This window comes from Drosophila guanche, unplaced genomic scaffold (assembly GCF_900245975.1).
Source record: "Drosophila guanche unplaced genomic scaffold, DGUA_6, whole genome shotgun sequence".
Lineage (NCBI taxonomy): Eukaryota > Metazoa > Arthropoda > Insecta > Diptera > Drosophilidae > Drosophila > Drosophila guanche.
Genome location: NW_022995754.1, coordinates 1379554 through 1401930, shown reverse-complemented (window position 1 = coordinate 1401930; position 22377 = coordinate 1379554). Strand labels below are relative to the sequence as shown.

The 22377-nt window shown below is 48.1% G+C and overlaps 3 protein-coding genes across 6 annotated transcripts in view; 1 reads left to right on the top strand and 2 right to left on the bottom strand.

Annotated features, from left to right (window-relative positions):
- The window catches only part of LOC117589341 (triple functional domain protein), a 41243-nt gene extending 28002 nt beyond the window's left edge, over positions 1 to 13241 (bottom strand). Inside the window, exons 1-6 of the mRNA XM_034281195.1 lie at positions 13089 to 13241; positions 11763 to 12239; positions 7703 to 8255; positions 5534 to 7648; positions 3541 to 5472; positions 3268 to 3471 (exon numbers count right to left, since the gene is read on the bottom strand). Of these exons, the coding sequence (XP_034137086.1) occupies positions 3268 to 3471; positions 3541 to 5472; positions 5534 to 7648; positions 7703 to 8255; positions 11763 to 11941 (4983 nt within the window). The 5' untranslated portion in view covers positions 11942 to 12239; positions 13089 to 13241. The remainder of the gene's footprint in view (positions 1 to 3267; positions 3472 to 3540; positions 5473 to 5533; positions 7649 to 7702; positions 8256 to 11762; positions 12240 to 13088) is intronic.
- A 544-nt stretch (positions 13242 to 13785) lies between these two features.
- On the top strand, positions 13786 to 14948 carry LOC117589343 (oxysterol-binding protein-related protein 11). The gene is made up of 3 exons (XM_034281202.1): positions 13786 to 14096; positions 14157 to 14553; positions 14614 to 14948. The coding sequence occupies exons 1-3, from the start codon at positions 14009 to 14011 to the stop codon at positions 14804 to 14806; spliced, it is 678 nt and encodes a 225-aa protein (XP_034137093.1). The 5' UTR covers positions 13786 to 14008; the 3' UTR covers positions 14807 to 14948.
- Positions 14949 to 16028: 1080 nt separating this feature from the next.
- LOC117589342 (protein bric-a-brac 1) overlaps positions 16029 to 22377 on the bottom strand; it is a 67110-nt gene continuing 60761 nt past the window's right edge. Inside the window, exons 2-4 of one of the 4 annotated variants that reach the window (XM_034281200.1) lie at positions 18342 to 18402; positions 17840 to 18264; positions 16029 to 17781 (exon numbers count right to left, since the gene is read on the bottom strand). In XM_034281200.1, coding sequence (XP_034137091.1) covers positions 16750 to 17781; positions 17840 to 18264; positions 18342 to 18402 — 1518 coding nt within the window. In that variant the 3' untranslated portion in view covers positions 16029 to 16749. Of the gene's footprint in view, positions 17782 to 17839; positions 18268 to 18341; positions 18403 to 22377 lie in introns of all 4 variants that reach the window. The other 3 variants (XM_034281201.1, XM_034281198.1, XM_034281199.1) reach the window with 3 other exon arrangements.

Here is a 22377-nt window from a genome sequence, read left to right as displayed (position 1 = left end):
GGAAGTCCAAAGAGGGGGACAATTTGGGATGGGTTATGTCAGGGAAGAATAGAACAAAGAGTTGGAAGCAACAGAGTACTAAACTGTATGGGTTGGGTAGGGAATACAGACATTAAACAAAGGAATCTTTACAGCAATAAATATCTATATATTTTTAAAAGACTAAGCTGGGAATAAAGATTGCCGAAGGGTTTTCATTTCGGGTTAAATAAAGTAATGGGAAAGACAGTCAGCTAGAGATTTGGAATGAACAGAAAGATCTGTAAGAACCAATAAAGGAATGAAAGGGTTATATTTTGTTCATATAATCAAGTTAATCAGAATGTACGTGGCAGGAAGAAGGTAAGTTATGTATGCCATGGCAGAATAAGGGAAAATAAGTATTCATGACAGCAAGTATAATCCTAGAGGCAAGCTATGTACACCTCAACCAAATCCCAGTCTTATGCCCTTCATTGGCGTAGATTCGCTTTCCTATACGCACACAAATATCTCCCACACACGAAGCTGCGGCACTAAGCTCAAATTGCGATCGTAGTTCTTTTATTTTTTTCAGTTGACAGCAGCACTCATGGGGCATGGGGGCTGCTGCCTGCGATGCTCCAGGGGTCTGCTCGCTCGCCAAATGAAACTGCTACTCAAGTGACTAAAGGCGTGAAAAAGGTCAAAGGCATGTGGCAGTGGCAGTGGCTGTATCTTGGCAAAAAGCAGGAGGTTCTGGGTGGCTGTTTTGGTGGGTTGCTGTGGTCCCTGGCGTGTGTCATGGCCCGAGGCTGCTGCAGACATTTTCCTCTTCAACTAATTTTTTCCCCTCCTTTCCTCTTGCTAAAATGCTAAAAAGGGGTTTTCCCCTCCACTCTGCACTCTCTTTTCTATGCCTGCCTTTTATTCTGTTTGTGCTTCTGTTTTTGGCTTGTTTCATTCACCCATTTACAGTTTTTGGCAACAGAAACGACGGCAATGGCAATGGCAATGACAGTGGCAACAGCTTTTTATCATATTTATATTCACATTTCGCGCATTTCATTTTCGTGCATTTATTTATATAAGCCGTCATATCTTTTGTTTACAGTTTAAGGGACCGTTGACACACCTCCCCAACCCCTTCGCTGCCCCTTAAAGATCGCGACTTTTATGTAATCTTGAATGCTTTTGTTTGGGCGCGGAAATTGTCATTAAATTACAGGTTTTCTTCGCTGCTTTGCGGTTTCAATTATTGTATTTGTTTTCCCATTAAACAGCTGATGGGATCGTTTTAGACTGTGGGGGGATCAGTTTTCGCGATAAGAAATTGAGGAGCTTCTATTGAGTGATATCTGAGTGGGTTGCCAGTCGATAAGACTGATTACTTCTACGATTTTTCAATCACTTTGCACTTTGATGGACTTTAGTGGTGGAATTTCGCATACAAAAATGGGGAGCTGAAGATGTTGCTGTTGCAAATTCTTTTCACTTGTACCGAAACTTGTAACGCGACGCGGCGGCATGCACCAGATACACCAAAGGTGAAAAGAGGCGAAAGCAAAAGGTGCAATCCGTAAAAGAGACCAAAGACAAGTGTGTGGTAGATCAAAAGATGGAGCAGTAGTCGCAGTCGTAGTCGTAGATGGAGGCTGCCGGGCGGCAGAGCAGGCGGCGAAGGTTAAGAGCAGAAGACACACACACACACACAAGGTGCAGAGCAGAAACCGACGCGAAATGCGGCACCCCCGACACGAACCGACGAACCTTTTGGCTTTAACTCCGCGAAGCAACTGGAGCAACTGCGTCGTCCTACGCGGCGAACAACAAGAAGCACACACGAGCGCACACACGAACGAGGCCCCATGCGAGTCGCGAATCTCTACACGAAGTGTACGCACATTCGCAACGAGAAATGGCTTAACCCATAGGCAACCCGCCATCATCCCACTCCCACTGCTACACACAAAGCGGGCGGCAAAAAGTGGGAGAGCAGCAGAGAGCGAGCAAGCCAATTGCCAGCATTTGCTGTAGTTTCGAGAGAGCTTTCAGCTTTCAGCAAGCAAGAGAGAGAGAAAGCTTTCCTTTACGCTCATCTGCTTTGCCGGAACGAAGCTTCATTGTTGTTGTTGGTTTTTGTCAGAGGCGCGCTTAAACCATTTAATTAATCAAAAATATTTGTATTTTATAGAAAATGAAAATATTTAAATCAAGCACACATGAAATTCATTAAAGAAATGTTGCAAAAATATATATAAATTCAGTGGTAGACATCAGCTGGGGTAAATCACTGGGAAAACTCTGGCATTTAAAACTGAAGACAGGAGCCAGTAGTTTTACCGTTAAGCTTGCTGTTTTGTGGCACGGCACACATAAGACAAACTGTTATTTCGGTCATAAAAACCTCAAGAAATCCGCGCGCGCCACAGACGACGAAATCTGATGCGCGAGGAATTCCCAGACGCGGGACAGAAGGGACATATCCCTAACTATAAGGAAGTGTCACATAAAATTTACATTAAGCGAAATGTAACGAAACGCTAAAAGCAGTCATATATAATCCAGCACATACTCGCAGTGGAGCAGCAGAGGCAGCAGCTATATGGATGGATAAATCGAGGGATGAAAAGGTGGCGAAAGGACACGCCGACAGCCTGGAGATGTCGCGCGCTTTGCCGGAGCTGAATAGAGTGGTGTGGAATGGAGTGGAGTGGAGTGTAGGAGAAATCTCATTAAGCCATGCTATGAATTTTAAACATAATGCACAGGATGCCCCGAACCGAGAGCCGAGTCCCACGGCTGCCACCGAGAAAACTAGTTCCAAATGCTGGCCAATGGCAGCAGCAGACGACCACAGCCTCAGAGAGAGGATAAGAGAGGGTGTAAGCCAAATCCATGTGGGGTAGGACCACCACAGCACAGAAGCTTATCAGAGAGAGAGAGCTTAAAGCTGTCAGTGGTTAAGGGAAGAGATGGAAAAACTTTTACGTGGGGTAGGAATAGTGGGAAAACTTTATGAAAAGAGTGGGAACAGAACACTGGGGAGAAGTACAGGGAATATTAGATATACCTCATGGGAAGCATACAAGATTTCATTATGATTAAAAACCACCCCAACTAATATTGGGAACAAAGAATTTTGTTTAAAACTGTAATCTTGCTTAAGAACACATGGGAAATGTTCCACAATCGGTATACAAAAACATTTAAAGTTTAGTTTTCATTGGGAACCCACAGACAACTCTTAACAAAAGGTTTTCACACAGGGAACAGTCTTCAAAGTGCAGTAAAAACAAATAAACTCACCTTATTATCACTATCTGTGGTATTGCCGGAGCCGAAACTGGCCAAAGAGCAGCGATCGTGATCGTTCTCTGTCAGCTGTTCGTCGAGATCCCTGGAGGAACGCTGCGAGGAGCCCGAATGCTTGGCAGGGGACTTTGGTAGCGTCAGCGAAGTGCCAGAGAAGCAGGTTTCCTGCATGACTTCACGCAGTTTCTTAACCCAAATCTAAAACATGCAAAGATAAATGAATTAATATTAGAAACCAGACTGTAAGAGAGATATTACTGATCGTACCTGCTTGGTCTCCAGGCTGTTGGCCTTGAGGACAATCCTACAGTCGGATAGCATGGGCGATCGGCCAGTCCACACGGCGAACTTTGTTTCATCGCCTTCTATGTGCTCCGTGATGCCCATGTCCGTGGTCATGAGTTTGCTCTTGAACTGATACTTGACCACGCTGGACTCCTTCACCTCCTTGGCGAACACCAGATACAGCTCGAAGAGGAACACCCGTCGGTCGCGGCCCTTGCGTATGATCTGCTTGGTGTCCCACGCCTGGAAGGCATCCTGGAGCACCACCTCGCCCAGTTTATCCACCGAAACGTCGCAGTTTTCGAGCAGTGACAGATGCATGGCATCGTTGGCCTTTTTGGGCACGTTGAGCATGACCTCGAGACCCTCCTTGATCTCGCCGTGACTCTCCTCGCAGCACGAGAGCAGATCCTTGAGCAGCAGCTGATATTTGGTGATGCGCTGCACGGGCTTGATGAGATACGCGGGCAGTGGATGCTCCACTTCGAGGCGCCGCTGCAGCTCCTCAAAGTAGTTGCCCGCATGCTGCACCAGGAGATTGTTGGACGTGGGTTTGTTCTTGCAATAATGGACATACATGTCGAACTTGGACGCCCAAGTGACGAAGCAATGGCCCACATCCTCGGGCATTGTCTCGTACTTCTCGAGCTCCCGCAGAAAGATCTTCTGATGGAAGTGATGGATCTCACGGATGTTGCCAAATATCACATCCTCCTGTCCGACCAGAGCGGGCGGCACATTGCGACCGCCGCGGAACTCCTCCAGGAAGCACTTGATGCATGTGGCAAGATCATTCACGTACGCCCGCTCCGTCTGCATCAGTTCGGCCATAATGAACTCTTTTCGTCGCGCCGATTTGCGTTTCTCTTCGTTGATTTCCTTGCTTGCGGCCGAGTTCGAGGAGGAGTTCAGCTTGGCCTCCAGCGTGGGATCCGAGTGGCGATCCCCGCTGCTGCCACTGCCACCCGCTGAGCCACCGCTGCTGATGCCCGACGAAGAGCACATCGAGCTATTGGCATCGGAGGAGCCCAACAGCAGCTGCTGCTGGGACATGCCCAGAGATTTCTCGAGCTGCTCGCAGTAGCTGTCCATGCGATTGCTGAAATCCTTGTAGCGCTGATCCACCGATTCCACCCACTGCTTGATGTCCGTGGCATGGGCATGGCCCTGCTCCACCAGGCTGTCCGCCAGCTGAATGAGCAGCTTCACCCGCTCGCGTGTCTCCTTGGCGGTGCTCCGGAATTCGTTGTGTTCTTTGAGCAGACCCTCCGTCTCCTCCTTGGTGATGCCCGCCAGATTCGTGCGTGATGAGAGATACGCCTCGCCCGTGTTGTGTATCCATTCGATGGCCTGCTTGGCACCCCGCTCGAACAGCACAAATTGCTGGCACTGATCGAGTGACTTCTTGCGCAGCGTCCAGTAGTCCAGCACCTGATTCTCCTGCGTCAGCAGCTTGTCCAGCTTGCTCTTCACATGCGCCTCGCAGTTCCCCTTGTACTGGTAGTACTGCTGCGAGCGATTCGCATACTTCAGGAATGTCTCGGCGGTGCGGCGTGCCAGGGTGCAGGCCTTGAGGAAGGCCTCCTTTTGCTCCTGATGCTTCGAGATGAGCTGCACAATCGTCTGGGCCTTGTCGCTGCTGCCACCGCCGCCGCACCAGTCATCCTCCCGCTTGTACTCCCGCTCCAGGCTGTCCAGCACGGAGCACACCTGCTCCGCCGTCTTGTAAAAGTTAATCGAAGCCGTCACCAGCTTGTGGCGCTCCTCGGCATACGTGACCAGCTGTTGCCACTTCTTGGTCACATCGTCGCTGATCTCACGTATCGACTGCGGGTCATAGTGCTTGGCATTGATCAAAGCATCCGCACGATACTTGACCTGCACCGCCGATGTGTGCGTCTTCTCAATGGCAATCTGCAAACACAGACAGAGAGTGAGAATTCAAATAAACGAAGGAGCAAGAACAGAGACTCACCTGAAACTGTTCGTGTCCCTTGCGCAGCTGTTCCGCTTCCTGCAAGCTGTTGGGCGTCACAAAGCTGGCCACCAGCATGGCCTCGCCATTGCGTATCCAAGAGATGACTTGATTCGCATCGTTCTGGAACTGGCACAGCTGCACGGCCTGCTCCAGCTTGACGCGCTTCGCCTCCGACAGCTCCTCCAGCTCCATCTCACGCTCGCGCAGGAAGTCCAACAAATATTCGATGCGCGCCTGTGCCGTGTGCGTGGCATCGGCCATTGAGATGAAGCCCGCATTCTCGAACAGCTGCAGCAGGTCCTGTCCCTGCTGTAGGATCTCGTAGGTGGCATTCTGTATGTCCGTCACCGATTCGTTGTGCATGCGAATGAGCTGCTCGGCCTTCTGGTAGTCCCGCGACAGATCCGCATGCTGCAGCTCCTCGGACCAGATCTCCAGCTGCGACGACAGCTCCATGGCATCGCGCTCGAAGTAACGCAGGCGGAGTATGAGATCGGCACGGAATTTGCGCGCGGACCACAGCTCCTCCAGCTCCATTTTCTGATTGCTCAGCTTCTCCAGGGCGGCCTCGAGTGCCGCTATGGATCCCGTATTGTCCACATACTCCAGGGCGCGCATTTCCTGCAGCAGCGCCTCGCCCTGGGCTATGGTCGTCATGCAAACGTTCACTGTGCTCTCCTGCTGATCGCGCTGGTACTGCTGCAGTATCCGCTCAATGCCCTCGAGATCCTCCTGCGACAGACGCGTCTCATCCGCACTCACGTACGTGCGCAGCTTGTCGATCCATGCCGTCACCTCCTTCTCGTGGGTGTAAAAGATGACAGCCATCTCCAGGCGTCGCCGCCGCTGCTCCACACGCTCCGCGAAGCTGCCCACCTGCAGCTCCAGCTCCCTGGCCACCGAATAGATCTCATTGGGATCGGCCTCCCCGCTGCGCGCCAGCTCATCCGCCGCACCGAGCAGCTTCTGGGCATTGCTGTACGTATTCTGTGCGACATTCTCAAAGTTATCGTGCGACGTCTGATAGACGCGCGCCTTGTGGAAGTTCCTGCCGATGCCCGTGTTCTTGCGCAGGAACACTTCGCCGTGATTCTTCAGCCAGTCGAGCACCTGCTTCACATCCTCCTGGAAGAGACGCAGGGCGAGTGTCTGATGCAGGCGTATGCGCTCCTGATGCCACTTGGCCTCCAGGGTGCGATGGTGCCCCAATATTTGGTGTATCACGGCCAGCACATGGCTAGCGCCCTCGCTGTAGTCCGCCGCTGGATTCTGCCGCTCGTACTTGTTGAAGCTGCTGTTCTTTCGATGGTCGGGCACACCGGGGGGCGGCGGTTGGTTGCACACCTGCACGAGATGATCCAATTGGTAGAGCAGCTTCTTGGAGGTCGAATGCACCTCGGTGTACGCCTGGCACATGGCCTCGTACAGCGACTGATGCGTGCGTATGGCCGTCTCCAGGCTCTGGATGTCCGATGGTAGCGGCTGCGAGGCCTGACAGGCCGCTGCCCAGCTTGCCACACTGTTGCAATACTGCTCGGCCTTGTGGTGGAAGAGCACGCTCAGCTGCAGCACGGCGGTGCGCTCGTCCAGGCCGGCGGCAAAGTCCTTCCATGTCCTGTCCAAGCGCTGGGCCAGCGTCTTGATGTGCTGCGCCGCATAATGCTGGCTCTCAATAAGGCGTGCTGCCACCGCCAGTATCCTATCGATGTTCACCGAAACATTCATCGAGGCCACGGCGAATTTCTGATGCTCATCCTGCAGGGACTTGGCCACCGAATAGTTGTGGCCAATCTCCACGTAGCTCATCTGGAAGACATCCCGATTGTGCAGTATCCAGTCGAACATTTTCTCGCAATCCTGCTCGAACAGACGCCACTGGAAGCACTGATCGAGCTTCACCTTCTTGTGCTGCCACAGCATGAGGAGTCGCTCCTGGCCCGTGTGTATGAGGTCGATCTGTCGCAGTGCCTTATTGATGGCCGCCGACATGTCCGGATTGCTGCCCACACCCCGTGCGACAGTCTGCTGGCCTCCTCCCTGCTGCTGCTGTCCCGCGGAGGAGGTGCCCGAATCCAGACTGGCAGTGTCCGAGGTGGAGCCACCGCCAGCAGGCTAAAAAGAGCAGAAAGATTAGCAAAGAAAGAGAGGGAAGTGTCAGCGACTCACCTGCTGGCCAGAGCCCTGTCCTCCTGCCACTGCATTTATCTTTGCCAGCAGCTTCTTGCCCTGCATGTCCAGATCCTCGATTGGCAGCTTTGTGATCTTCTTTCTCATCTCATTGTGATGATCGATGGCATGGCGCGCCAGTGTCACATCCTCAGCGAAATCATTGCGATTGAGATCCTCCTGCAGATCATCGATGCGATCGGCCATATCCCCGGCCTGCCAGAAGAAATCCTCAATGGCCAAACGGGCATCCGTCCACTGCTGATGATCGTACAGCTGCTGACCCTCGAAGTCACCCGTCAGCTGATGGCCCTCGGCGATCTTGTTGAGCGCCTCAATCGATATCGTTGTCGTCTCGAATTTGTATTTGTGCGAGGAAATTGAGGCACGCTGCTTCTGCCAGAAGTTATCCGGCTTGATGATCACCACGTTATGGATATTCGCGCTGAAGTGCTCCTGTAGCACCTTCAAAATGGTCTTCACATTCGTCGAACAGTTGCCATTCCCTCGCATATCAATGATGACTGTGAAGCCGAGATTCTTGGCTGCATCGCTGTCGATAAAATCATAGAGTGAAAGGTGGTTTTAGAGAGAGAAATAACAATAGAGAGAGAACACTGAATACGTGAGTGAGAGTTCTCTCTCTCTCTTTGGGATTGGTTCATTGGTCTGTTTACGTTTTTTGCATAAATTATGACAGCATTTCTTTGTATGGATTTCACAGTTCGATGTCTATAGCTTTGACACCAATTTCAGGCTAATAATTTCCTATATGCCCCGCTCTCCTCTGCCACCCACCACCTGTTTGTTCGCTCTGATTTGCATTCCATTTGAATTTTAATCGCACCATTAACTATAAATATTTTTCTTTATTTCTTTTTTTCATTGATGTTCCTCTGCTGATGTCTGTGTGGTGCACGGCTCCTCCACTCTACCATTTCTTCTATTGCAGCCGCCGGCTCCGCTATATTTCTTGGCCTGATTGTTGCCCCTTTGAGCGGTTCTTTGGGTGGGTTTCTTTCTTTTTGTTATTTTCAACCACGAGTCATTCTCGTGTTTGTCGTGCGGTTGGGCATTTCTAGGGGTTTACCACGAAAACAATGCGAAAGTGAAGAGGCGTCTCGTTGGTGGAAACTTTTATGTCACGCCACACACGGAAGGAAGTCAGTCAGTCAGTCTCTGGAAAATGGTGGGAACACCTCGAAAAAAACCTAAACTCAATGCTGGCTTTTGAGAACTTTAAGAGTTCCCTCCCTCCACCGCCAAATTCTTATCGCCTCTGGAAATCTTTAAATTTGTGTATTTCATGAAGGGTTCTTTTCTGCTGTGGACAACCAAAACTCTTTTGATGACTAATAAAACCTCAGAGAATGAACCGATAAAACGATTTATGTTTATTCGAAGCAAGGCTATTAAAAATCGAATTCACTTTTTTTGGGGGCACAAACAGAGAGCAAGAGAGAGAGAGAGAACAGTAGGGGAATGTCGCCCGCATTTTAAATTTGAAAATAAGAAAACAAAGACGATTCGTGTTGCGTCGCGTCGCGTCGCACTAATCAAAAATCGTTTATTTAACCCATAAATCTGTTGCGCGGGAGGGGATTGGCCGAGCAGAGCGGAGGGAGCCAAAAAAGTAAGTCCAGCGGCTGTACGTGTCTAAAATGTTGAGAGAACTCTGATCCATGGTAGGAGGTGGAATCGAAGAGGAGGCGGCGAGTCGTTTCACAGAATTTGCATTGACGTACGCGAAGCAACACAAAATTGGCCGACAACGAGCCAGCAGCGGACGGGGGAGACAAAGGCCCCTTCATGTCCATTGAACGACTCCCAGGGTTCGGTCCAAAAGAAGAAGGACAGAGCGAGAGAAGGAATAAACAAAAAGTGTTTCACGCCAAAGCAAATAAACAAAAATGCAAGCAAGAGAGAGGCAAAAACCAAAACAAAATCAAAACAAAAATACAGAAAAAGGAAGTTTACAAGCGGGTATCAAAGAGTTTGATACCCTAGAAAGTGCATTTTACTCATAATTGTTGTACGAAAAGTTAAGTTGGGGAATTATGTAGTTAAAATTCGAAAGAAAAGTTTTGGGAAGTTTTGGGATTTAGTAAGCCGATCTACAGAAAGGGTAACTAAGGCTTAACTAAGTTTACAACAGATAAAGGACCTTGTGATCTCATCGTCGCTATACCTTTTAAATATCTGTAAAAGGTACCAAAAGTGAAGAACATAAAGAGAAACAAAGCACAAACTAAAGAGAAAGAGAGAGCGAGAGAGGTGGGCCTGTGGAAGCTAAAGATAAAGCGCGCATTGGAGGCACAGACCGACAGCCAGCGGTTCTGCGGATGGTTTCGATGAGATAAGGAAAGGGAGAGGGAGTGCCCCCGCCCACAACATAATTTTAAAAATGGACTTTGCTGATGTCGTCGTCGTCCCCGTTGGTCTTTTCTCTTATCAGCAAAACCTAAAGAGGGGGGTCTGACACCGTAATAAGTGGGACAATGCTTGTGACTTGTTACTCGACCGATAAGCGCAGGGCAGCCATCGGGAATAAAATGGGGGCAGCGGTGCAGATGCTGGCGTGGGAACTGACGGTGGGATGGAGACACCGTGCGAGGTGTGATTCACGGCTAGCGAAGCTTGTTAGCGCTTCAATTTTAAAATTTGTTAAAAAATACATATCTGTACGTATCTTTTCTATGATTGCGCCAATGATTGGAGGCATGTCTTTTATGCTGCTACAACTGTTTCTTCTGGTCCCGCTCCCTCTTGATGCTGCTTGTCGGCGTGTGTCGCAATCTGGGGTCGCCATCATCATCAGCAGCGGGAGCAACAGTGGCAGAGGGCAGAGTGCTGCCTGATTATCATTCGGAGTTTGTTGCCATCTCCTCCAATGGCCATACTACCGGGGGATACCCTGCATTCAAGTGGAATAGGGAATATCCGCTTTTCATTTATTTGGTTTTGTCAGAACCCTCTGCAGCTACTGTTTCGGCTACTCCCGTCTGATTACCCTTTCTCTCGTTCTTTTCCCCCTCTCTTTTGCACCAGCGCGTTCATTTGGTTTGCTGTTTTGTTTTTTTTTTTTGGTCAAGGTGTGTCAATGGTAAGGTGAACAACATTCTGACTCTTCGAGATGTCACTCTCTTTCGCTGTCGAGTGTGTTTTCCTTTGCAAAGTGCCAAGAGCACGCTCTCTGGGAATGTCTCACCTCACAATTAATGTACTTGGAGCAGAAAATTTCTTGGCATTCCATGGCTCTTCTGCAGAGCCGGTCCCCGGTTTATAGTCACATGAGTGTGTGTGTGTGTGCGCTGATTCTTGTTCTTCTCTTTCAGCCTCTTTGGTTATTGCTTTCTTTGTCGCACAGATTTATGCAACTTTTGTTGCTCTCGCGGACTCTTTGGCTCTTTCCTAGTTTTATTTTTATAATGTTTTCTTTTATGACTTTTTTGCACTCTCTTATGCACCTCTCCCCCAACTCCTCATCCACTTTTTATGCGGCTCCATTCAATGTCAGCCAATTTCCAGCAGCAGCAGCAGCACCAGCAGCCGAGGCAGAACGCGAAAACCAAGAACAATGTGCGTCGTCGTCTGCCGATGATGATTCATAAAATATGCGACTGCGGTGGTGGCTGCGACTGCAGTGGGACGACTATAACAGGAAAATCAAGTGGAATGTGGCACTGCAGCTGCAGCAGCTGTTGCCCCTGGGACGGACCCTTCTCTCCCCTCGTTCGGCAAGAGTGCGAGTGCGGGTGCGAGACGATGTCGCGACGTCAGCCGAAATTGCAAACGAAGCGCAGCAAGCGCAGCGACGACGTCAGCTGACACAATGGGCAGCCATTGTGTGGGGTTCCAGAAAGAGGGGAAAGATAGCGAGGGGCAGGCAGAGTATGAGAAGCACACCAGAAAAGGGAGTAGTCAGAGGAGTATAACCACAAAAAGAAGACCAGAGGAGCACCACAAAAGAGGAGCGGAGTAGTGGACCGACCACAGATCACCCCATAAGAAAGAGCAAAGTAGGAGGATCTCCAATTAAGAGATAGGGGGGTACACTCACCTGGGTATGCTGATTAGGTAGCTGAGCAACCGTCGCAGATCCTCCGGCTTGAGGCGATCGCGACGCGGCGTTGCGGGGAAGCAGAGCAGTGGACCGCCACGCCTGTCCCTGCCGCCCGTTAGGAAGACGACACGCTCCTGGAGCAGCGTTAACAGATCGCGGGCACGCTGTCCATCCATGATATTGGATGTCTGGCTGTCCAGTGTGTCCGTCCGGGTGGTGTCCACTAGCTCTAGCTGCGGCCCAGCCGTTGGAGGCAGTGCAGCATAACGGTTTTCTACAGCCAGCTAGCAGCGGGTTTCACTTAAGCACTATTATTATTATTATTACTTTATTTATTATTTGCTGTGCTTTGCGGTTATTTCTGCAAAAATTTGTAGTTGATGTTTCACTTTTTTGTTTAATGATTTTGGTGCTTGTATTTCACTTTTGCTCATTGATTTTTGAAAATTTCTCGCTGGCATTTTCATGGTCACTCTTTTTGGATTGTTATTCGTAATGCGAGTGAGGTGTGAGTGTGTGGGAGGAGAAGAATTGGAATCAAAGAGGAAACGAAACAGCGCATGTTAGTGTGAGTGTGTGTGTTGCACATTTCATTTGTAAAATTCGTTTGCGGAGGGAGTTTTACCCACCCCCACCACACCCGCCTTTTGCAGCACAGAAAGAGATAGCAAGAGAAAAAGATAAAAGGCAAGGGGTGCCATAAGGGGTGCGGGGGAATATGTTAAATGTCATAAATCAAGTGACGCCGTCACGCGATGGCCGCATAAAAACATAAAAACTTGGAAAAGAAGACTACGCACACACACACACACGTACACTGATGCTCTTGTTCTTATTTTAAACACATGTGAAAGGGGGGGAGGAGGGAGTGGAAAAGAGATACAAGACACACACGCATGAATGGGGGAGTGGGAAAAATACACAAAACACACACACACACACGTTTTATGGGGAAGGGGCAGTGGGGAAGAGAAAGAACCAAACAAATCCCTCGAATGGCGATTGCGGCGCGCAAAATACACATTCTCTTCACTTGCAACATGCTAAGGGAGCAGGGGCACATCTTTTTAATTGCCACAAATTCACCAAAGATTCACTGAAAAACTCCAAGAGGCGCAAGGGGCACAAACACTATATCATCGCCAACATCATCCCGAACGTAGCAAGCAGCAGTTCTGCGTCTTTGCCTCTGCTGCTGTTTCTTCTTCTTGCCACTGGCTTCTCTGCCACAAATTGATTTTTTTCACACCGCGCGCACATACACACACATGCACAAACACACACGCAGCGCTTTTGTTGTTGTGGGGAAGCAAACAAATTTACCATAAAAACGCAAGCTGAGATCACAATACCGCTGTCACGTTGCATGTGCAGCAACACCGCTGTGGCATGTTTTATTTAAACAATTCTTTTTTCGTGTTTTTGCGAAAATGAAAACGCGATGTTGTTTGAACGAATTTGTACAGGGGGCTTCAAACAAAAAACAAAGGGTGCTCCCGGCAAACAAGAAACACCCACGATATTTGTTGTGTGTTTCGAACGAACGTGACTCATTTTAGCGTTCACTTTTTGAGTTTTAAGTTACATTTATGATTTTTGATAGATTTCGAATTGTTAATTTTAAAAAATTAATAAGCTAATTATTTAAAGTGTAATTTGTATTAAAATTGGATATTGTTATATGTTTCAGATGTTGTTTGAATGCCCCTAACAATAGTTGGACATCGTACATAACTATCGGTTACACTACCGATGGACTGTTGCTATCAGGGTTGCATGAAACCGATTAAATATTTCTTCCAGCTAAATTTGTTTGCAGGAATACTTTTTTTGGTACAAATAATTTTGTAAACGATTAATGGACTTCAACAGAAACACAGCTGATTTTACTTCGCGCACTTTATGGCAAAACTATCGACAGAAACATGAATTGATGTTTCGATACCCAGCACCCGATATTTTGTCTTCAAACAAAACGGGTGCTTATGATGTTAAAATACAAACCAGCTGATTAGGGTTGTTGCAGATATACAACTTCAAGTTTTAATATTTTTAGTTTATTTCGCACGGTTTTTGATTGTAAATTTGCAAACATTTTACGCAAAATAAGAAACACTTTCAGGCAGCGCAAGAACAAGTCACGCCAGAGGCAGCAGCAGCAGCAGCAACAGCAGCAGCAGCAAGAATCGGCAGCCCGAGACTCTGCGAGGAAAAGTCGCCTGCTGGCGGACACGGACGTAGAAATGGAGAGCAATCTCAATCGCATGATTAACCAGACGCTGCGCCATCAGCTGAGTGGACAGCTAAGCAAATATACGAATGTGATGAAGGGTTCGAAATCCAAGACAATTTCCTGCGAATCTCCCTCCTAAGTGACTCCTCTTTTTGCAGGCTGGCAGTATCGCTGGTTCACGGTGGACGCCAAGACAGGCTTTCTTAGTTACTACTTGTGCGACTCGTCTGCCGTTGGCGATGACATTGCGCCCTCGCCCCATGTCCTGGCGAGCGCCCCTCGCGGTCAGGTGCAGCTGGCGGGCGCCGTCGTGTACCCCAGCGACGAGGATTCGCGCACCTTTTCCATTGCCTGCGCCTCGGGGGATACGGTGAAGCTGCGTGCCAACGATGCTCGGGCGCGTCAGGAGTGGGTGGACGGCCTGCGGGCGGTGGTCGAGAGCCACACCAAGGCCATGGACATAAGCAATTCATCGCCACTGCCGCCACGTGAGCTGCTGGCAGCTTCCGATGCAATGGTTTCTGCCCGTCAGGCGCTGTTCCTCACAGAGCAATGGTTCGCATACCATTTTCTCATGTGAATCCATTTTAATATTGAAATTCTTTGTCTTTGCAGCAACGCCTCACTGGCCAGGGCCATTGAGAGCATCGATTGTGCTTCCTTTACGCCCACTGATCCCGATCTGCTGCTGCTCAAGGCCATCTCCACGGCCAGCACACAGTGCCTGCACCAGTGTCTGGGTCTGCTGCAGCGCCATCAAGAGATGAATCAGCCACCCGCGGCAGAGGCGCTGCCCATTATGCTCTAAAGCGGAGTGGAAGGAAACACTGCCCCGGAAGGAAGGAGCATCCATCATCGCATCTATTAACCAGTATTCCAGTATCTGAAAAGCAATAAACAGCGACTCCAAATCGCATTCGTGTGGGAATGTGCGTTTGGTAAGCGAGAAATTAGAAGACGCTCGTGCCACATCGGGTTTTGCTTTTGTTCGGGTTATCTTTTTCAATGTTTTTATAAAATACTTTTTTTACTTTTTCGTTTCGCTTCGTTTTTTCGGTTAATTAGAACATTCATTTTCTTTTTCATTTCATTTCGCATTTAAGATTAATTTGAACATAAAGTTTTGCACTAAAGTTTTGATAGAAAAACGATTGAAACATTTTGGACGTTGGACGTTGGATTCTCCTTTACTCTCTCTCCATCTGCCGGTGTCTGTTATACTTTTTTATTTTACATGCTATACCGAAAGTAATCTTTAAGTTAAGTTTTGTGGAACATCAAATTCTATGTGGGATTTCCAGGGGGGAGGCAGGTGGATTATACATATAGATATATTCGGGCTATGGCTATTGCTTCGCTTTATGCTGATGATGTGATGATGATGATGATGATTGTTATGTTAAGCCACAGGTTCCATATAGCAGGACATTCGATGTGAATAAGCGAGAACGAGTACATTCTCTCGTTAATTCGCTGTACATATTTATCCTAAGCGAACAACATTCACGCCGAATGCCCTGCTAATGTGGACGTTCTTGGGCATTTTCTTTACTCGTTATTATAATGATTTCTCTCCATCAATTGTGTGCTTGCTAAAATCAAATCAATTGCCAGAAGGTACGCCTAAAACATATATTTGCTTCCTAAACATCAAATAGAATGTCGCCAGACTTTTTTTTTTCAAATAAACCAACGCACACACTTGCTGCAGAGCTGTGGAGCAAGCAGGAGGGCCAGAATAGAAGCGGAACAGAGATGAAATTAAGGCTAGAAAAGGCACTTTAGAATGGGAATCATATGGTCAGGGATTACAGGTTCATCTAGGACTGTTTAGATTGGGGATTTTTGGGAAGACCCAACAGACTCTGCAGCAGTTGTCGTTATACAAAAATTTCGATTCTTTCACTAAAAAATTTCGCATCGTTTTCTCCTAAATTTGATCTAAAATTTCCTCTGTGTATAAATACTTTGTCTTAAAAAATTTCACATTTTGTTTTGTTTTTAAGTATTTTTGTTTTGTTTTTTTTTTCTTACAAATTTTGTTTCTTGTTCATCGCTGAATTTAATTCCGAAAGGCATTTTTTGTGAGTTTTTTTTTCATTTTGTGAGTGTGTTAGCCTAAACATTAAATTTAGTTTTCTTTTTCCACTTATAAATTTTGTTTGTTATAATTTTGTACATTTTTTTTCGTTCTTTTTGCTAAAATAAATTAAAAACCAAACCAAAGTCGGGCACACAATTATTTCGCTTACAAAATCTCGTTATTTAAGGTTTTTCATTGTTTTAAGTTACTTTTACATTTAAAATTAATTTTATTCTTTATTGTGGTTTGGAGTTAAAACTTTTGCGGTGTGAATTTGTTTTTGTCGGGGAATTTCTTCTGATTTTTGTAATGGAATGTTCCGGACTACTTCGGACGTGTTTTTGTGGGTGCTTACAAACTAAAGAGATCGCTATTTATCCGATGGACTATAACATAATAATACTTTGAATTTTGATTCAATAAACGTACGGCTAGAACCTAGGGGCGAAGTTTGAGTTTTAGAAGGAAACTAGAGGAATACAAATATATATATTTATATGTATATATTTATATATAAGTGTTACGGGTAGTCGTCTACCCTTTTGGGCTTTTCTTTTCTTTCTTTTCTTCATCTGATTTTAGTTGGTTCGCTCTTTTGATTGCTTCATTCATTCATTTTCTGTATCATTTCCATACTCTTTCATTAGCTACTCGTCGCTCGCTACTCGCTACTCGCTGGTGGTGGTTATGGGTTCCACTTTGATGCCACCGCTGGAACTGGAGCTTGCTGCCTCACCAATGGCCGCGGAACTTCCACCTCCTGCTGCTCCCTGCGTCACCGACGATGAGGAGGACACGCTGGCGCCCACCAATTCCGCCAGATCGTCGGCAAAGAGGCGGCTGGGCGAGAACTCCCGCTTGTAGCTGGACATCTCGAGCCCCAAATCGCCCAACGGCGAGTGCAGGCGCGGCGTTTCGCTGCGATGTGGACTGCCCTTCTTCTGGGGCATGCCCTTCTCCCCCAGCGAATGGGAATGGGAGTGCGGATGCTGATGCGAGTGCTGATGCTGATGCTGGTGGGAGGAGGAGGAGGATGATGCGGATGTGGAGGCGGCACTGGCCGCCGCCATGGAACTGCCACCGAAACCGGACTTGTGCTGCTGCATCCCATGATGCGCTGCCGCCGCCACCTGCTGCTGATGCAAGTGATGTTGCTGCTGCTGCTGCTGGAGGTGCAGCTGCTGCAGATGGTGCTGCTGCTGCTGGTGCTGGCTGAGCAGCGCCGCCGCCGCCGGATCGCGATGCAGTGCAACGGCCATGCTGGGCGGCAGATTCGGCAGCAGGCCGGCGGGGCCGCACGGCGAGGGAGCGTGTCGCGGGCCAGAGCCGCTGCTTAACGCCGGGGAAATGCTGCCCCTGCTGCCGGGTGGCCCAGAGGCCAGGTGTGGCGGCAGGTTGAACACCCCAGGCGGTGGCACCACCGGCGGCCCCGCCTCCCCGTGCTGATGCTGCACGGCGGCAGCCATCTGCATCTGCTGTCGTATGTTGTGCGCCACGGCGGCAACGGCGGCTGCTGTTTCCTGTGACATGTGCTGATCGACGCCAGGCCCTACGCCAACTCCGACTCCTCCTCCGGGTCCGCCTGGGACTCCGCCTCCACCGCTGCCCATGCCATTGGGACAGGCCAGAGCGCTGAGGCTAGCGGCTCCTGGTCCTGGAATGCCGCCACTAGCGCCTGGATAGCTGAGCGTCATCTCCTGCAGGCAAGAAAGAGACTTTCAAAAAGGATTCCTTCGAGGATAATGCGAACTAAAGTACCGAGTGACGACCGTAGGGCGGCATGTGGCCGCCTAGGCTGTCGTCTTTCATGTCCTTGGCATCGCGAAAAACCACCGTCTTGATCACGCCCTTGATGTGATCATCGGGCCAAATGCCCAGCAGGATACGCTGCGGTCGGCCACGTCCCTTGGGCCGCAAGTCGGGTCCGCCATCGATGGAGGGTCCCAGCATATTGTGCACCCGATTCGCGTACAGCACGAACGTGGGATAGGGAATGTCGTACTTGCGGGCCGCCTGCGACAGGGAGAGACCCTCCTTGAGCACACTGAAGATAGCCTCGGCCATCGTTTCGGGTCGCCACGACTTGAGCGGTCCACGCTCCCGGAAGCGCATGTGGTGCATCAGATTCTGATTGGTGTTCCAGCACTTTTGCCACATGGACTGCAGCTGGTACTGGTAGCTGTCTGCTGAAAGAGTCACACAAGTGGAGAGAGCAAAGGATAAAGTTGTGCATAATATTTGACATCGTTTTGGTACGAACCTGCCAGCGTGGAGCCAGCGGTGGCCCCCATCCAGGCATGCGAATTCTCCATCATTTTGGCCTGCAAAGAAAGGGAGAGAATGAGATAAGTGCGACAGAGATGCAGAGTCGGTTGAGGACTGCTTCAATTAATTGTATGAATCGCTTTGGTTAGCGCTCAATGCGGCATCTGTTATTGTCCTCCAAGTGCTTCCCCGTTACCCATTACCCAACGCTGAGTCTGTCTCCTGTTTGCCACTTGATTGACTTGCAAAATCGACCTATTTTTCGTTTAATTTCATTGCTTCGATGCTCCTTCAATCAGTGGCAGTAATGGACAGCATTTTAGCTTTAACGAGTGGGAAGTACACTAGCTGGTAGATGGTAACGAGTAGCGAGACAGCAGTAAAGAGTGAGCAGCGTGTGACTAAAGCAATTACTGACGTGTAAGGAGTGTAACGAGACATTCGTCACTGATGTCTGGCTAGCGATTGATAAGTAACGAGTAACGAGAAGCTTCATTTATAAGCTGTAGCAGCCACAGTTTGCAAGTTACAACTCTCTAATTTGCTTATGTCCTGCATTGAGTTCCCATCTACCCAGCCACCAAATCTCACAAAAATCGTTAAATATTTTCCACAAAATTTCCAAAGGGTATATTTTATTTCAATATCCCCTGCCATTTTTCTGCTCTCCAACATAGGATAGCAGTGCTCCAATTTCGATAGCGATGTCAACGATACATTTAACTGGATGGCTAAGCCCTCGAGTAGGTGGCTTCTGATTCGCAGACGACGACGATGTCTGTCTGTTTGCATCGAGCAACGGTGCAACGTGCCGTTCGTTTGCCTCCCATTGAATCCACTAATTGCATAACAAAGTAACATTTGCATATTGTTCTACATATGTTAGTTAGGAGGAGTGCAGGTGCTTAGCCCAGAGACAGCCAGGGGCTGGGGGCTCTCTCTTTTTTTTGTGGATCCACCTCTTCGATAACTTCATTACAAAAATGTTCATGCATTGCATGGATGGATGGTTGGATGGCTGGCTGGCTGGCTGGCTGGCTGGCTGGCTGGCTGGTTGAATGGAGAGTGGCAGCCTGATACTTTTGGATGGCATATCAAGTAGAGGCACGGCCCCACTTGTGCCCATTTAGCGTTAAGTATTACTTGTAACTTTTTTGTGTATGCCATGCCAGTCCTGTAGTGGCTGTCCTGTCACTTGCCATAGCTCCTAGCTGCTACTCTCATGGCTGTTTAAGCGCCAGACAATGCGCAGCACAAATCGCTGCCTACTTTTATGTGCTGCAAACATGCAAAGTCTGCCTGCCGGTCCACGATTTACTTTTCGGCTCATTACCGCTTGCAAATTATACATCCACAAGTTATGCAAAAGTTTCTGCTTCATTGCCCCCGTAATTATGGGTCTCTGCTTTTGGAGATAATTTTTTCTTTACCTCTCGATCGCTCTATTTGTGCGGGGATCTTCCAATAATCAAGCTTATGATTTAGTGGCGGAAAGCCTAGGCCAAGAGCCTCTTTGGCAAATCATTTATTTATTATATGTTGCAGCTGACTGACCAAAAGCTGACTGCCACATGCCACATATGCGACAAGTGTGTGTGTGTGTGTGTGTGTGTGTGTCGTGTGGCATATAGACATGGCGTGGCGCTCCATCCTGAGTGAGATTTCATTACGACTCATTTGACAGTCTTGGTGCACTCGACGCTGCCAAAATGTCATAGCTGAGTGGCATGCCCCACTCCCCCATCCGCCACACAGCGACGGATTAGCGGACGCCCAGCACTCCATCCCCCCGCTTTTGGGGGCGACTCCACACGAAATTAAGCGAAATGAAGTTGACCACGCTTCGATTTTGCATCAAAGCGAAATGCTTGACCCCTGGCCCTCCCTCTGCCCCACTTGCCGCATGCATTGTTAATACGATTCGAGTTCAACGTCAATAACCAAGTGCCACGAAATGGACCATTACGTTGGGTTGCAAATGTTGCTTGAATGCGGGTCTGCCTGCCACACGCACACACCCACACACCCACACACACGTCTAGGAAATAGTATATATATATTGTAGCAGGATGTATACAGCTGCATTTATGTATTCCATATCTATATATAATTATGCGGCGGCTTAGCGCGATGGCTGGCAACGTCTTTGGCGGATGACACGACTCCACGGCGGATGCCGTGCTGCTGCTGGTAGCTGTTTGTCTTTGGCTTTGATGCAACACGCACAAACAACAACACATTTAATCAGCAGATTGACGCACGGATAGAGACCGTTAGAGACCGTCCGCATTAAAGCGATCGAAGCCAAGCCACAGTTTGAGCCTCAAAATCGAATTAGTTTATCCGCCGAAAAAAAATATCTCTCAGTCTCTCTTTTTGGCATCTTTCGCCATCTTGATGTCGTCTGGTGACAGACACGCCCCGCGTGTCAGAGAGACGGGAAGAGGGCGTTACTTGCCACGCAATTGAAACCTTTTTTTTTTTGAGGCAGGTTTTCCCCTTCAACCTGTAGTCTCCAGTGCGGCAGGGTCCTGGCCCCCTTCATCCTGTTGTCTATTGAGGCGTTAAACCCCAGCCTCAATTGGGCGTGAAAGAAGTGGAAGGAGCAGCGGCACAAGCAGCACTTCTGCGGTGTCGACTCCCGGGGGTGGCCGCCGCTGCCACAACTTGTGATTCGTTCAAGCAACATGCCTCAAACACGCTGCCAAAGTCTGAGGTTTCTGGCAATGCAATTTAACCAAATTCACAGCAGGAAATGCCAACGGGGGAAGGCAGCAACGAGGGGCTACAAATTTTCTAATGCCACTGTGGAGAGTGTAGAAAAAAAATAGGCAGAATAAGCAGAGATTCGGCGAGGAAGACGCTCGGGATGCCCTAGAGAGGACTTTTTGATGGCAATTTTGTGAGGATTGTTGAGATTTTAATGTTTTTTTTTTATGGGATATGGTTAACAGATTTTAAGGAAAACTTTAGGAGCTGTGTACAAAATGTGCTACATTTAAGTACGTAAACAAAAAAGTTCTTCCTTGAAAGACTTGTTTTTAGAGCTATTGTTTCTATGGCAGCTATATGATATAGTGCTCCGATCGGACTGAAACCGACAAATGATGTGCCTTTACATGCAAAAAAATTATGTGCACAATTTCAGAGTAATATTTTGAATATGCAGAGAGTAATCGAAAAATTCGAAAAACAATTCTTAAAAATAAAAAAATTTATATATTAAAATAAAGCTTTTTTTAAGCTCTAAACAATTGTTTTACAAAAACTATGTCCTAAGAAAAATAAACTTTTTAAGATGGTCAAAAATATCTTAAAAATAAATAATAAAAAATAATAAAAAAAAATAAAAAATAATAAATAATAATCATTTCTAGTAAAATCTAGAATATAATTTAAATATAAATTTCTATTACTCAAACCCGTACTACCCCACAGGAAAGTGTACATAAAAATAAAATCTTTATTTTTTTTTTGGCTGCTGCAAGGAAACGACTTTGCCCACACCCCGTGTCTCGGCTGTGGACAGATTCACCCTCAGCCGCTTGGGCTTGGGCTAGGCAAAGGGCGGCCGGGGGCCGGGGGCCGTGGCAGCAATCTTTTGACGCTCAGGAAATTGTCGAGTGGCATCGAGAAGTGCGAGTGTGTGATTGGGTTCGTGTTTGTGGAAAACCGAAAATTAATTAGCGTGAAAAGCATTATTGAATGGGAAAATCAAAAGCAGCAGCAGGAGCAGCAGCAGGCAAAGATCTTGACAAAAACTTGCATTAGTTTTGGGGTAAAACGGAATAGGAATCGGCATGGGAATATGCCTAAGCGGCAGCTCATTTCCTATAGATTTTGCACTTCCTCTGCCACACACGGGAGATGTCGCCAGGCAGTGGCAGGGGGTAGGGAATAGACTCCCCGTCGATGTTTTAATTTGATTTAGTCGCAGAAAACTTGCCTCCTTCATTAAAATTCCGCAACAACAAAATCAACTTTTGGGCTGAGCTAGTTTTTTGGGTGCCACAACAACAGCAACAGCAACA

What these genes read in the sequence shown, in the direction of transcription:
- LOC117589343 (XM_034281202.1), top strand. Translation starts at nt 14,009, where the DNA reads ATGGAGAGCAATCTCAATCGCATGATTAACCAGACGCTGCGCCATCAG. An exon ending in ATATACGAATGTGATGAAGG is followed by an intron (nt 14,097 to 14,156) that starts GTTCGAAATCCA and finishes CTCTTTTTGCAG; the next exon opens with GCTGGCAGTATCGCTGGTTC. An exon ending in CTGTTCCTCACAGAGCAATG is followed by an intron (nt 14,554 to 14,613) that starts GTTCGCATACCA and finishes TTGTCTTTGCAG; the next exon opens with CAACGCCTCACTGGCCAGGG.